The 15,893-nt window shown below is 39.5% G+C and overlaps 1 protein-coding gene across 2 annotated transcripts in view; it reads right to left on the bottom strand.

Annotated features, from left to right (window-relative positions):
* Window positions 1–296: 296 nt before the first annotated feature.
* The window catches only part of ACYP2 (acylphosphatase 2), a 191,564-nt gene continuing 175,967 nt past the window's right edge, over window positions 297–15,893 (bottom strand). The window contains exons 4-5 of one of the 2 annotated variants that reach the window (XM_064364092.1): window positions 15,760–15,804; window positions 297–760 (exon numbers count right to left, since the gene is read on the bottom strand). In XM_064364092.1, coding sequence (XP_064220162.1) covers window positions 646–760; window positions 15,760–15,804 — 160 coding nt within the window. In that variant the 3' untranslated portion in view covers window positions 297–645. The remainder of the gene's footprint in view (window positions 761–15,759; window positions 15,805–15,893) is intronic. The other variant, XM_012477218.2, reaches the window with a different exon arrangement.

The following is a 15,893-nucleotide window of genomic DNA, read 5'->3' as shown; positions in this document are numbered from 1 at the left end:
TGAAAATCTTCTGCTTGCTATACTGAAGTAGTGAGTTCTTGCTAGCTACCATAATACAGCCTGAATGTTCACTGGATACCACAATATAGGAGGCATTAAGTAGCTCCAACTGAATAATGTTCACATTAACCAGAATTTAAAATTCTTCATTGGTAATATTTTATAGTTATATTGATCATCACATACATTTATTTCTAACCACTGGTTCTTTTTAAAAAGTTTAATAACAAATTATTCAACTGTAGTAACAAATTATTATTCAGAGGATTTTATAATTCAACACAGACAACAGTATGTGAAAATAATTTTTAAATGGTTAACTTTATTGTGTTATGTCTCACCAAATAACATATATGCTGTAATATTCGTTGAAATTAAAGATTCCATGAGACAAGTTTAAATGTTCATACTAAATATCTTTTAATGACATTTTAATCTTAGAATTCTACATTTTTGCTTGTTGAAAACACAGTTGAGTAAAATTACTTCAGTGTCAGACATTTTTAGTAATACATACAATCAGCTAGTTTTCAGAACAGAAAGTTTCTTTTTTACCCTATTCTGCTACCATTATTCTAATATACATAGTCTTAAGAACATACGGTATCTGTTCCGGAGTGTAAGCTTTACGATTTTTCTCTTCTATTAGTATCTGATACTAAAATTAGAGTATTCAAGTTTAGAGATGGTTTTTTCATTAGAAAAGTTCGTGCGGTCAATGCGAGAACTAGGGCTTCCAACCTTGCTCAGCCAGGACTTCCTACAAAAAATAGACAAATAAATAAAATGAGCACACAGAGTATACATGGATAGGCTAAAATGATCCTGCAGTAGGTATTAATGGGAGTTTACTAAGTAACTTTTTGCATATATGTGGTATTTAAATTTGTTTACATTGTATATATCACTCTAAGAATACCATAAAGTATAATTAAATATGGACAAAGAAAAGCTAATAAATTAAGAACAGAAAATTCCTGATGATTTCATATTAGAGTTATTCCTCCCACTCCCCAACTTAAAACACTCCAAGGCCATTGTTACCTAGCTCTTACACTCAAAACGATAAAAGCATTTTTATAAGGAGCTTAGTAATAAAAACAATTCACTATTGTTTCCTCATTACTCAGCATGTGTTTCATGTATTTATGTGTGTGTGTGTGTGTGTGTATATCATATATATACACACACACACGTATATAGATGTTTCATGTATTTATGTGTGTGTGTTTGTATATCATATATATACACACACACACGTATATATATACACACACATATGCATGAACATACAGATATATATATGGTGAGAGAGAGTAATACTGAAAAAGAATAAAGAATAAACATAATTTTCCAAAAACATTAAAATAAAAGATGAGCATTTTTTCTTATCCAAATATTGTTTCTCATTACATGTATTAACAAAGCGATTATATCAAAGGACAAGTTGAATGCTCTGAAATATTTTATTTTATTAGAGATAGGGATTCACCATGTTGGCCAGGCTGGTCTTGAACTCCTGACCTCTGGTGATCCACCTGCCTCAGCCTCCCAAAGTGCTGGGATTATAGGCGTGAGCCACATGCCCAGCCAAAAAACTCAGATATTATGAAAAGGAGCTGATAGCTTCAACTTTACTAGTCACGTCTTCCTGAAACCTAGAAAAGAGAGGCCACAAATAATAATGAGAGCTAAAATTTATTAAGCACTAACAACTTTTTTTTGAGACAGAGTCTCACTCTGTCACCCAGGGTGGAGTGCAGTGGTGAGATCATGGTTCACTGCAGCCTTGACCTTCAGGGCTTAAGCAATCCTCCAGCCTCAGTCCCCAGGTAGCTGGGACTACAGGCTCACACCACCATACCTGGCTAATTTTTTTGAATTTTAGTAGAGACAAGATCTCACTATGTTCCCTAGGCTGATTTCCCGGCCTCAAGCAATCCTCTCTCCTCAGCCTCCCAATGTGCTGGGATTACAGGTGTGCGCCACCATGCCTGGCCAAGCACTAATAATTGGTTTGACACTATGCTAAGTTCTTTACATGTCTTATCCTTTATTCCACACGTGAACCCTGTAAGTGATAGGCTAATATTACCCCCAGTTATTGATGAGAAAAGAGAGACACTTAAGAGATAGTAACTTGCCTAGGGTGGTTAGCAGAGTGGTTGTGAGGAGGATTCAGATTCTGAGTATATTTTGAAGATATAGTAAAAGTAGATTTGCTGACAGATTGAATGTGGGTGTGAGAAAAGGAGAGGAGTGAAGGATGACACCAGAGTTTTTGGTGTGAGTAACTAGCTGGATGGGGTTGTCATTTGCTGAAATGGAGAGACTGTGAGAGGAGCAGATTTTGGGGGAAGGGGAAGAGCAGAATCTCAGTTTTGGAGTGTTACATTTGAGATCTCTGTTAGACATCCAAAAGTGAGACGTTGAGTAGGCAGTTGGACCTACGAGTCTGGCTAGAGGAAATAAAATTTGGAATTTGTCAGCAGATAGACAGTGTTGAAAGCTCTAAGATTGGCTGGGATCATCAAGAAAATGAATACAGATAGAAAGATAGGTCCAATGACTGTACTTTGGGAGTTCTCCAATGTTAAGTGCTCAGAAAGCAGAGGAAGAACCAGCAAAGGAGGAGAAGCATCCAGTGAGGTATGAGAAAAACTGGTGCCCAGGAAGCCCAATCGAGCCCTCAGCAAGTAGAGAGGGATCCACCAGGCCAATGCTGCTGGCACGGACAGTGAGGTGAGAAATGAGAATTGGCCATTGTGTTCAGCAATGTGGATGTCACCTGTGACCTTGGCAGGAGAAGTTGTGGTGGCATGAAAGCCATATTTGAATGGGCTCAAGAGAATGAGAAGGGAGAAACTGAAACCAATGAATCAAGACTAGGACTACCGGGCATAGGAACTGCAATGACAGTTCAATGTATTCAACTAGTTAAGATGCCTGCCTGTATCTGGTCCTCAACGTCATCAGGGACTTCTTCCCAGCCAAAAGTACAGCCTGGGAGGAATCTATGCCACTGATGGGGCAGATGGTCATGGTGTTGGGAGACTGAGCTCTGTTTACCCTGTGGGGAGGATGGTCACTTTGTGTCATGGCTCCATATATGCAGCCCTGTTGCTAAGAACCGCCCTGCCTGATCTGCCTCCTCAGCTAGGAGTATTCTGGTCACCTGTCACTTGGCAAGCCCTGAGACCTCACTCTCATGTGCTGCTGTTGCAGTCAGCCCTTGGTAGGTGTGGCTCAGGACTGAAGATGGCAGAACTAAGAGTTCTCCAAGTTAAAAAAGAACCAGTCACAAAATTTACGTATAATGAGAATTCGTGTGGAATATATATATATATGTTTGTATTTTTATATACATATAAACACACGTGTGTATGTATACATACATATAAATATACTCACTAATCCTTAGTGTTAGAGTCACATAATCAAACAGTACTAGTTAATACAATTCAATAAATATTTACGTAGGACTTTATGTAAGTCATTCTAGATACTGGAGGGCATACATAGAGATTTAAAATGGAATTCCTTCCCTCAGTATCTTACATTCCAATAGAAGAGTTTGGAGAATAATAAAAATGGCCATAATATTAAGGCAGAATATGATGGGCAGTGTGATTTATATAAAGGGAGAAGGGAATTGGAGGGGCTAACTCTGGTCAAGGTACACAGAGACTTATTTGTGGCAGCAATGACATTTGAGCTAAGTTTTAAAGAAGACATAAGTGTTTTTTCCCCCCCAAATCTTAGAATGGGAAATGCCAATTTAAGCATGACAGAAAACCAAGAAGCACAGGAAAAATGTTGATGATGTTAGCAAATTTAAAAAATGCAAAACATTTGAATGCCAGAAGAAAGTCTTAAAGCCAAACAAAAAGCAATCTGATAAAACTTATTTGCAGCTTTCTTACTACACAAACGGTACTTGGAAATTAATATACCATATTTATGGTACATGGTGTATTACCAATATGTATTACTGTGCAACAGAAAAATGGGCAAATAACACAAGCAAATGAAAGGGAAATATAAATAGCCAGTAAATATGTAAAAACATTCTCACTTTTAAGCATAATTAAAAAAAATACGAATAAGGAATAAGGAATAAGACACCATCTGTCACTTATGAAATGGCAAGATTTAAAAGCTTGATTAATACCCAGTAGTGGCAGTTAGGGTGTAGGAAAAGAGGAACTTTTCTACATTGGTGATGGGAGTGCAAATTTATACAGGTTTTTGAAAGGGCAACCTGGTACTACCTAACAAATTATTAAATGTCCTTGTCTTACAAACATACTGTCAGCAGGAGGCTGGGATACAGGGCTCTGAGATGATTAGCATGCAGGAAGTTAATTAGGGAATGCTCTCAGGTTTAACAACTTGTGGGAGGCAAGGAAAGGAGACAATAATGGACTGAGGGAGAGCTGGGCAGTGATGCAGTCTCAGTGAAGAACTTAGCCAAGACTCAAGGAGCTCTGAAACTGGGAAGACCTTTAAGAGTTGTCTCAAGTTAAGGTGAGAGAGCTGGTCTTTATATTCCCCACATTAACCCAGTCATTAGAGGAGAGCTGCCCAGGGAAGAGGATGTGACCTTGAGTGAGGTGACTTTCTTCTGCTGAGCAATTTCTGAAGAGGACTGATGGCTGAGGGCCATCTTCCAGCAGCACTCCTGGCATCTGGGGGATTGAATCCATCAATCCTGAAAGGGAATCTGAGTGGTAGATCAGTGTCCACTACACATACTCTCACAAGTAGGCAAAGGGAGTGAACTGGAGATTGCAGCAAAGGAGTGATAATTGACAGAACAAGGCCCAGAGCAGTCAGAAGAAACAGGATCAAGAGATGAGTTGACTCATTAGGTATAGAAAAGAGGACACATCTTCTCCGTATGGGAGAGAAGACAATGGATTAAAAAAAATTGGAGAGCAATTTGGATAGGAAGAGGCATTCACATGAGATAGCTTCCATCTTCTGTGTGTGGGAGGTAAGGTAATTTACTAAGAATAAGGGGGTGGTGGGAGAGTTGAGGAACTGAATAAAGTGAAAAGGTGTAATAATTGCTCTAGGAGTTGACAACTGTTAACCAAAAGAAATCGCAAAAGAGCAATGAGGACCCTTAAAGTTCGTCTAGATGGCCAGGGACCTGCAAACACACCTGCCTGCCATGTGGTGTGCTCTTCAGATGCCTGTCCTGCAAGCAGGGGCCAAACCAGTGGGGCCTGGGATCAATGCCTGGACCAGAGCTTTTTCAGTAGGGACAATCCATTTCAGAGAGCAGATTTAACAGTTCAATCAGATGTTTCCTGGAGTGAGTGACGGAGTGTCAACCTCCCCATCCCCCAGTCTGCAATGGACTTCTCTTTCTCCTTAGTGCTGAGCTGTGGTCTTAGGTTTTCTAGGGTGACCATCGCATCTGGGAGCCGCTGATGGTGGTACCTTGATATCTTTTCTCTTGGACTGGTCATATTCTAGGAAAGATACACCCTATTTCCTGCCTAGAAGCTATGAGTCTGGTTATGTGTGTTTTGAGAATTTGGGAAGAAGGTTAAGGGCCCAACATCCAGGAATTAACTTTCGCTGAATCCCTGTGTTCCACACTACATCATTTTCTCAACTGTGCCTCGGTGGCTCATACCTGTAATCCCAGCACTTTGGGAGGCTAAGGCGGGTAAATCAGTTGGGGTCAGGAGTTCAAGACCAGCCTAGCCAACATGGTGAAACCCCATCTCTACTAAAAAATATAAAAATTAGCTGGGCATGGTGATGTGCACCTTTAATCTCAGCTATTCAGGAGGCGGAGGCAGGAGAATTGCTTGAATCTGGGAGGCGGAAGTTGCAGTGAGCCGAGATCGTGCCACTGCACTCCAGCCTGGGTGACAGAGTGAGTGAGACCGTCTCAAAAAAAATGAAACTCTGGCTTCTGCCTGGGTAGGCAGGGCAGCTACTCTCCTGTGTGACATGGAGGACAACTGCTTAGTAAACAGATTTGGAATTATTATTTTTAGCCCTACCTCATGCCCACTTCTAGTGGCCTGAGCCTTGAGGGATTTCCACCATGTTAACTGGACCAATTCTCTGCTTTACCCATTGTAGGCTTACAGTCAGATTTGCGTTACCACCTGCTCATCTGCTTTCTAGTTTCCAAAGTTTTATTGTGGTAGCTATATCTCCCATTATTTCTCCTTGTGGGTGTTTTTAAATATCCTTTTTACTGACATTTAAGTAGTGTTTAGGAGGGAGCAGAGGCAAATGCATGTGTTCAAAATGTGCCATCTTTATATGAAAGTATGGCTTTATCCTTTATATTTAAATCTTTCATACATCTGGAATTATGTGATTGCCTTATATGAAAAAGATGTCTTAATTTTGAATAGACATTTTCCCCAGCACCTTTTACTGAATAATTTATCTGTTTCTACAGATTCCAAATGTAACTGTTATATTAAATTTGTGCATATGCCTGAGTCTGTTTATAGACATTCTATCTGGCACCATTGATTAGTTAATCCCTAAACCAGTGCTATTCTAATTATTATAGTTTTAGAATATATTTTAATGTTCATTAGTCCCTATACCTCCACCTCTTTATTATTCTAGTTTTAAATGTCCTCGTTTGTGTCATACATTCTATTAGACTTTAGCATAATTTTATCCAATCCTTTCACATCCCTTTTTAAATCTAAAAATAATTTGGAGGGAGGTGGCAATTCTAACAACATTTAAGCTTGTCATCAAGAGTGAAAATTTTCTGCACTTTTGCTCAAGTCTTTAAATTTTTTCACTAAAATTTTAGTTTGTTCAGTTCAGGTCCTGCATATTTCTTGATAAATTTATACTTAGTGTTTTTTTTTTTTTTTTTTTTTTTTTTGCTATTTTGAACAAGATGCTTGGTAGTCATTATGTTTTTAAACAAGATAAAGGAAAACTCGTGATCTCTTATATTGTAATCAGATGCCTTACTGAACTCCCTTAGTAGTATAATAGTTTTTCTTTTCCTAGGGGTTGCTAGGTAAACCACTCCATGTATTTTTCCTGAATTATTTTCCTCAAGTTCATTCTGTTAGTCCGTTTTATCATATTGACTAGACTGGATAATTTTTTTGTTTGTTCGTTTTTTGTTGAGATGGGGGGGGTCTCATTCTGTCGCCCAGGTTGGAATGCAGTGGCACAGTCATAGCACACTGTAATCTCAAACTCCTGAGCTTCAGTGATCCTCCCATCTCAGCCTCTCAAGTATCTGGGACTACAGGAATGAGCTACCATGCTTGACTAATTTAAAAGTTTTTTGTTTTTTTTTTTTAGCAGAGATGGAGTCTCACTATGTTGCCCAGGCTGGTCTTAAACTCCTGGCCTCAAGTGATCCTCCCACCTCGGCCTCCCAAATTGTTAGGATTGTAAGTGTGAGCCACTGCACTTGGCCAGATAATTTCAAATTTTTTAGGCTATCCAGCCAGTTTGACTACTTACTTGCCTTTCAGAAAATTGCTGCAGTAAGTATGCAAAGAAAGAAAAAAGCCAGGAACAGTGTTCACCCACTCAAGGAGCCAACACAACCGAATACACTGCTCTGGTTCCAGCATATTTTACCTATGAGTTTAGTTGACTCAATAAATATTGAATGGATGAGTGGGTAGATGGATGAATTATGTTAGATTGAAGTCTAACATTTCTGCTGCAAATCTGAATCAGTTTTGTGTGCATAAATAGAAATACCTGAAACATCTAAAAAAGGCTGGTCCACTGATAAGCTTTTAAAAACAAAAAAGAAAGTTCAACTAGTAAAAATGAAAGAATAAGAATGTAAACTGGAAACTTCTGTTGAGAGAAGTCAGGTTAGTTGATGACCATGTGTCTCTCTTCTCTCTAATATATTTTACATACCTATGTAGAGGTTTTGTAAATGAAATTAATTTTTGTAAAGTGTATTTTAATCCCTTACAAAAATCATGTTGCCTTTAACAATTATAAAGTAACAGTATAAGAGGAGATTTCAGTACGGATGCATTTTTTTTTAATATGTTTGAGGATCATAAACAGTGTTGAAGACAATTTTTTATGGAATGGCAAAGGACAGTGATCTTGCATGTATTACTTTTAATTATCCTTCAGGCCACCTTTGCATTAAAAAAATAAATAAAACACAGTGCTGATAAATGTTAAATGACCAAGGAAAAATCTATTTGTGTAATAAATTAACTGTGCCACATATTTTGTTCCTATACAGACCAATAATTGGTCCCCTCAGGGTTTCCACAGCATTATAATTATTTAGTACAGATGGCACATATTTAGCCATCAAATGCAGTAAGTGCCACACATTTATTGCTTTGGAAACCAGCAGAGGCCAGCTGTGGCCTTCTAAAATGCACTTAGATTTTGCTGTCCTAGGGGCCCCTCTTTGACTGCCCCATGTTAAAAGGGCCCCATTCCTATTCTGTTGTGTGCATCGTGACAAACATATATAATAAACATATGTTTATTATATGCATCCTCCACATTAGAATGCAAATTCTAAGAAGGTGGCAGGATCAGGCTGGGCACCATGGCTCATGCTGTAATCCTAGCACTCTGGGAAGTGGAGGCGGGCAGATCACTTGAGGCCAGGAATTCGAGATCAGCCTGCGCAACATGGTGAAACTCTGTCTCTACTAAAAATACAAAAATTAGCCAGGCATGGGGGTGGGTGCCTGTAATCCCAGCTACTTGGGAGGCTGAGGTATGAGAATTGCTTGAACCTGGGAGGTGGAGGTTGCAGTGACAGATTGAGACTCTGTCCCACAAAAAAAAAAAAGGGTGGCAGGATCAGTCATATTATTAGATTCCCAACACCTAGCATGATGCCTGGTGATAGTGGGTACTGTCAATTAAAAATAAAACTTAAGTAAAGACTCACCACCCCACCCCAAATAGATACATGTATATTGAATGAATGAGTCTTTGTCATCTGCCTGTCTTCTCCAGGTCTACAGCTTCCATGCAGGGGAGGAGGGCAATTTCTAGGCACCTATATCATCCACATACAGAAAGGAACCCTGAGTGCTACTTTTAAACTCTTTCATTTTATCTCACACAAAACCCTCACTTTTTAAAATACTATTGGCAAGTTGGAGAAATGTTTGCTCTTATTACAGAAACTGATAAAATATTTTACTCATGGTAGTCCCTTCTGAAGAACACAAACAATGACTATATTCCTTCTCTTAAAGGACATTGGAGGCCTATGGACTCAGGGACCCAATGACCCAAATAGGAGAAAGTGAACCAAGTTTACTTGTGCAATTGGTTCATTTATCTGTGCCAGCCCCAGTGTTACTGCATTTTTTGTGCTTGTGAGTTGATTCATTATATAAATATACATGGTAACTGGCTTCACCTAGAATTCAGGGTAATTCTTACAATACCACAGGAAGGCCAAGTCCATCCTGCAAGCCCAGTCATAAAACATGCTGTCTGCTTCTGTCAAGTCCAGTGTACAGCTGTATATGTTCAAGTATATAGATAGTATAAAAATCCTTAGACATTTTTTCCTAGTATCTCAAAGATGTGCAAACATCTACTATTGTATTTATTGTATTAACTTAGGATATTTTTACTCTTCTTTTTTTTTTTTTTTTTTTTTTTTTTAAAGAGACAGGGTCTTACTCTGTCACCCAGGCTGGAATGCAGTGTTGTAATCATGACTCACTCTGGCCTCAACCTCCTGGGCTCACAGGATCCGTCTGCCTCAGCCCCAGAGTAGCTGGGACTATAAATGTGTGCCACCACACCTGCCTAATTATTTTATTTTTTGTAGAGATGGGGTCTCACTATCTTGCTCAGGCTGCTCTCAAACTCCTGACCTTAAGCAGTTCTCCTACCTCAGCCTCCCAAGAGTTGCAATTACAGGTGTCAGCCACCACACCCAGCCTCAAGCTTTTTAAAGAGAAGAATCCTTTCTTCCAACATAATCTCACAAAAAAGCTTATTGCTTACAGTAGACTAGTGAAGTTCTTTTCTGAAGCAAGGGAATGGCTGGGGGCATCTGTGTGCACTCATGTGTTTGTGCACGTGCACATATCATCCCACCCAGCCCTCTTGCTTTTCCAGTTGTACTGCAGGCACCTCTGGGGAATCCCATGGGTTCTGAGGAGCTCCATTTGAAAACTGCCCTATTAACCTAACACTAAGCAAAACTATAGGGGAGTGGAATGTATGGAGAATTCATCCTCTGTAGAAATGGAAATCAACATAGGACTGTCTTTTCTATAATTCAAGTCAGTTAGTGTTTCCTACGTAGTAAGCTCTCGAGTGATACAAAAAATTCCATTTAATACCCTTGTCTGAAACAGAGGTGAAATTAAAGCACTAGAAAGCTAACACTATCAATAATTCATAGTATTTCTATTTCCTGGGACTAAAGTGGGGTGGCATAATCCTTTCAGATGTCTCTGCAGCACGAATATAAAATGTAGACCATAGCAAGAAAGGAGACAGTAGAAAAAAGACAGCTAATGAATTAAAAGCTAATGTGATGCATGTTGGAAAATATTGAGTTGCCTGTCAATTTCAAGCTTTTAAACTAGCATTAATAATGGAAGGATAATATATAAATTTTTTGCTATTCTTTCTTTAACACGTTTCCTTATTCAGTTACATGTGGGCAAATGATACTGTAGACTCCTTTATTGTCAAATGTTTAAATGTCTGAAATATATGTTAGATATATAGCCCATGACTAGTGAGTTCAATGATTATCCAGGGAATCCTAGAGCATCCATAATTAACCTAAGACCCAGATTCCTCATTTTTAAAATGATGATACTACTACTTACCCACTGAGCTACTGAAAGGATTAGAGAGAATGTATGTAAATCACTTAATGTAACATCTGGCCATTAATAACTGTTATTACAGTGTAATTATTCTCTGCCTTTGCCAAAGATGGTAGACAGCCTGTCTAGCAACCTCTGTGACCCTCAGAGTCACATAGTTCTAATGCACCTCCACCAGTAAGACCTTTTGGTCTTGGCAGAGGTGCTTCTCAGCTTGCAGTGGAAAATGGCCCATCATTCAACCTCCTGAGTTGGGTGAGAGTCTGAAAGAGCCACTCATGCTTGAGCTATGCCCAAGATTCTGAGAACCAGCTAATTGAATCAAAGGGCCTGGGAGCAGAGAAGGCAGAACAAGTGAGGGGATGACTATAACCTGCAACTTCCCTGCCGCACTGCAGCTTCTAGGTCAACAGAGTGACAGATATTCCCTTCTTTCTGTTTTTAGTGGAACAGAATAGGTGCTGGCAGTGGTGATGGATGGAAGTCAACTTTAAAATCAGTATGCTTAGGTGTGAGTCCCGCTACTACTTCCTGGTTATCTTAGACAAGTTTTGTTAACTCTCAGTGCCTCATCTGTAAAATGAGGAGGGTACTGCCTACCTCGCAGAGTTGTTCTGAAGATTAAATAAAGTAATCTGTGTAAAGTGTTTAACACAGTATCTGGAAAATAGTAAGTGTTCAATTTTAAGCTAATGTCAGGGTATACTCAGGGTGCAGTAACAGGTAACTAAAACCACCTTAGCTATTTTAGAATGGAATTTAATATAGGATATTAGGAGAACTGACTGCTAAAGTATAAATGTTAAAACTGTGATTCTCATGCAAGTATAAAATGACATGTCACAAAGATTTTATTTAATACATTAATTAATGAGGAAGCTGTAACAGTTCAAAGGAGAATTCAGAGACACACACAATCAGTGGAAATCAACTGGCTAAAATTCTATAGGACAGGACCATCTGACAGAACCATAATGCAAGCCTCATCTGTAATTTAAATTTTCAAGGAGTCACATTTTAAGAAGTAAAAAATAGTTAACATTAATTTTAATAATATATCTTATTTAATCCACGCTATCCAAGATAGAATTATTTCAAGATGTAATCAATATAAATAATACATAAAATTAATGAGAAATTTTTACATACTTTTTCATATTAAGTCTTTGAAATCTGGCATATATTTTACACTTACAAGACATCTCAATTCAAACTTGCCACATTATAAGAGTTCAGTAACCACATGACTAGTAGCTTTCATATTAGACAATGTAGCTTTAGGGCAATAAAAAATAATGTTTGGGATTCTCTTTCCTTGAGGGCAAAAATCAATTTTATATCTACCTAAAAAAAATTTGTTTTGCTATGGATAAAGAATTATTTGTGGCTGGTCATGCTGGTAATTCCAGCACTTGGGGAGTCCAAGGCAGGAGGATTGCTTGAGCCCAGGAGTTTGAGACTAGCCAGGGCAAAAAAATGAAATCCAGTCTCTTCTACATCCAAATAAAACTAAAAAGTAAAAAACAGAACTATTTGTATTTCTATAGTTTGCTGCAAATAAATTTCTACCTTACAGAGTTGTAAAATAGCATAGTTAATAGGAAGTCACCAGTGTACACCCCTATAGAATTAGAAAATTCCTAAAGTTTCTACCAGAATTTTCCCGAAAGACACTCCTAATATCTATGATCCAATTTCAAGCCTCTGACATTTTTTCCTGATAGGCCTTTTAGGGGAATCAGGAGGCTGCCACTAAAAATATTGCATTTATGAACATACTACCCTATGGGAAAAAAGTATGTTCCATAAAGGAAGGCACCACCAGAATTCTTGACCCCAGAGCCACATTGGCTAGATCCTCACACCAGCTAAATGGATGCCTCAGGAACTGCTGCCTCTCCCTCCACTGAACTCGGTTCTAAATTCAAATTTCACAGGAGCACCTCTGATTAATAATGACTAAATCGCATTTGAAACCCTTGGCGCAAAGCAGTCAGGAAATGTAGCTCCTAGCTCTCCAGTGTCTGCAGTACACTGAAAGACCTCAGAGGGAGTCTGGAATAGAGGCTGACCGAGTCGATATACTGTGTCTGCCGCAGCCATTATTCAGTTAACCAGAGCTTCATGAAATTCTTCACTCTGTGTTGGGGGAAGCAGCAATGGAGGAAGGGTTTACAGTGTGCCCACATAAACTGGTTATATGTATAAAAGAAATCAGGAACAATAAACTGCGGAATGCCACAGGAGGCCTCTAGGGAGGAAGGCCTTTCCATGCCTCATGTTCTGGTGCAGGGTGACCTAGGCTATGTTACCATAAACATTGTGCTCAAGGACGTAAAACCCCTTCGTAGCACTAAGATGTAACCAGACTTGTAGGCTTCTTGTAAGGCCCGAATTCTACCAGCTTCACACAGACAATAGGTTAAAGACAACCACATGTTCTTGTTTTGTGAAACTCCCAAACTGCCACTGTTATCAGTCTTTAGAATGACACACCAGTTCCGGCTCACTGATTCAGTTCCGGCTCACTGATTCACTCCACCATCACTCTACCCCCAGCCTAAAGATCAAAGTGATTGTAACCAACAAATAGTGTGAGAGATCAGAGCTCAGGGCCTTCATTGCCTCCAGTAATAAGTGATGGCCCCGTGGTCCCACTTTTATTCTTAATCTGTCTTTTTCTCAATCCTTTGTTGCCACTGAACTCGGGGTGCCCACAGGTGATGTGGGGGCTGGTTCCCTACAACTCTAGGATTCAGAAGCATTAGAAAGATTTTTTGCTGGTCTGTATGGTGGCCATACTTTTGTGAATCTTTTCTAATAAAGGGTTCTCAGCACTGGAACAGCATCCCAAGGAACACCAACACTGAAGGGTCAGGTGCAGAAGGAGAAGGCAACAGAGGACGTGAAGAAATGAGCAGAGAAGAGGGAGATGATGGCCACTAATGTGTGCTGTTAGGAGAACCCAAGGTACAAGGTATTTTAAAAAGAGAGCAGTGAACGTTCAAATGCTGTTGGGACCCAGGTAAAATAACTGAAAAGTGCTTTGGGGACCTCAGCAAGCTCAGCTTCAGTGAAGTGGTGGGAGTGGCAGCTAGATTTGCATGGTTTTAGAGTGAGGGGGAAGTGAAGAATCCGAGACAGCAAGAATAGATCATCTTTTGAGCTGTCTGCCTGTGAAGGAGAGGAGAGCAAGCAGCTGTGTACATCTTTAAGGTTTCTGTTTCTGGCAGGGCAAACCTGCCTAGATTTTGAATTCGATGGCTTCCAATATTTACGAGCACCTTTGTCTCTAAAGAGCAATATTTGAGGAAGATTTCTTTAAGGACACACAGTCCAGGATGTTCTCTCTTCCAGCTATGTGAAAATTGTTTCCTACATGAAGCCAAATGAAAAATGAGCTGACTGGACATGCCTACATTTTCACCCTCACCCTGACCTCTCCACCTCCCCACAGAAATGCTCATAGACAAATTGAGTTGGGGTTGGGGGATGCCATTAGCTGATAGAGAACTACTAGATAATTTAGTGCCAAACTGTGGCCCACTCATAGCAGAGGTCATTATTTTAGACATCACTTAAGCCTTGTTCCTGGCTCTATTTTATGTCCCCACCCTTGTTTTCATCCCTTTTCACTTTTAAATGTCCACTCTCTTGTTTTACATATCCTTAAAAATCACTTTCAATCCTGCTGGGAACAAAGTGAGGTGCAAACATAAAAAGCTGTGTTTTGTCCCCCCTTGCTGATACTGTTTCTTTGATTTTATAATAGAAATAGTGGGGGTGGGAAAGAGATTTATTTAAGGAGTTTTGCTTTACAGCCGACTTCACTAGATACCTTTTCCCTTAAAGGGAGGCATGCAATGTTCTATGGTCATAAAAATCATGTCAGGGCAGCAGTCTCCATGGCCATGGACTCCGGGACTAAGCCAGGCAGCCACAGCCTCGCCCGGGCAGCTTCAGGTGGCATCGATCGTGGGGTGACGTCGGCCGGGCACCCACTGGCTCAGACCTCTGCGCAGAGAGGGGTGCCCACGGCCTCAAAGCAAAATTCGTAATGCGTCGCCCTGACGGCCCTGGTTTGATTTGTGCACAATTGAATTGAAAGAATAGAGCTAAGGGGGCTGGAAGGAGGCCAACGACACAAGGACCACTAGAACATATGTGCTAGATGGAAAAGCAGAAGCAAAAATTACATTTTAATGGAAAGACGACTGTTCGCTGCGTATTAGAGACTGGCTGTGCTGAGCATATTGCACGCCATGTAGCTGACCCTGAAGATGAGGGCTCAGAATGCCATGAAATACTGGATAAGAATCAAAAATAGTGAAGCCCCTCTTTATGGACGTGTCTCATCATTATGGAAAGGGTTATCTTTCGAACCTCCTAGGATTTTTTTTTTTAAGATTCTCATACATGAGCAGTTCATAGGCAGGCTCATGATGGCACGTAAGAATGCCTTAGTAATGTTTCAGTTTGTAGGTGGTTGCCTGAAAATGGTACTTTTATATTACAATATTTTCAATATTTTTTCGGTATGAATGTGTTAAATGCTCACAAATTCAGTCTTATGTAGACAGAGGTGATGATAAAAAATGTTTTCCTTTTTGTGCTCATGAAACTATGACAGCTTATTTCTTTTTTTCTTACAAAAATAGAGAACAAAATAGAAGGTGAGGGAAGAATATGTATCTTCCTAATAATTTCTGCAGGTTGTAAAACAAAGTCATTGCTAAATCCCAATAAAGATGTTTCTGCCTGGATTTTGAAAACTAAAATTGGGTGTAGAATTGTCACCCTAGTAACAAAAAATTTAAATAGTGTGGGCCTGTTGGTTGACTTCAATCTGCTGTACTTTTCATACATAAATCTAAGTTATTAACTGCTTGGTGAATTTTTGACAAATAAGAGGATATCATCAATATAACCAAGTTACCTCTCTGGTGGGCAGTGACAAAGGAGATGAAGGAAGGATGCGAGGCTGAAAGGGAGAGGAGAGAAATATGTCATGGAAGAGGTTGAGGGACATGTAATTAGACTCTAAGGTGTGCTCAGTCTTGCTGACACCAT

This window comes from Aotus nancymaae, unplaced genomic scaffold (assembly GCF_030222135.1).
Source record: "Aotus nancymaae isolate 86718 unplaced genomic scaffold, 86718_ANA_hifiasm-v0.15.2.pri h1tg000057l, whole genome shotgun sequence".
Taxonomy (NCBI): Eukaryota; Metazoa; Chordata; class Mammalia; order Primates; family Aotidae; genus Aotus; species Aotus nancymaae.
This window is presented reverse-complemented; position numbering and strand designations above follow the sequence as displayed.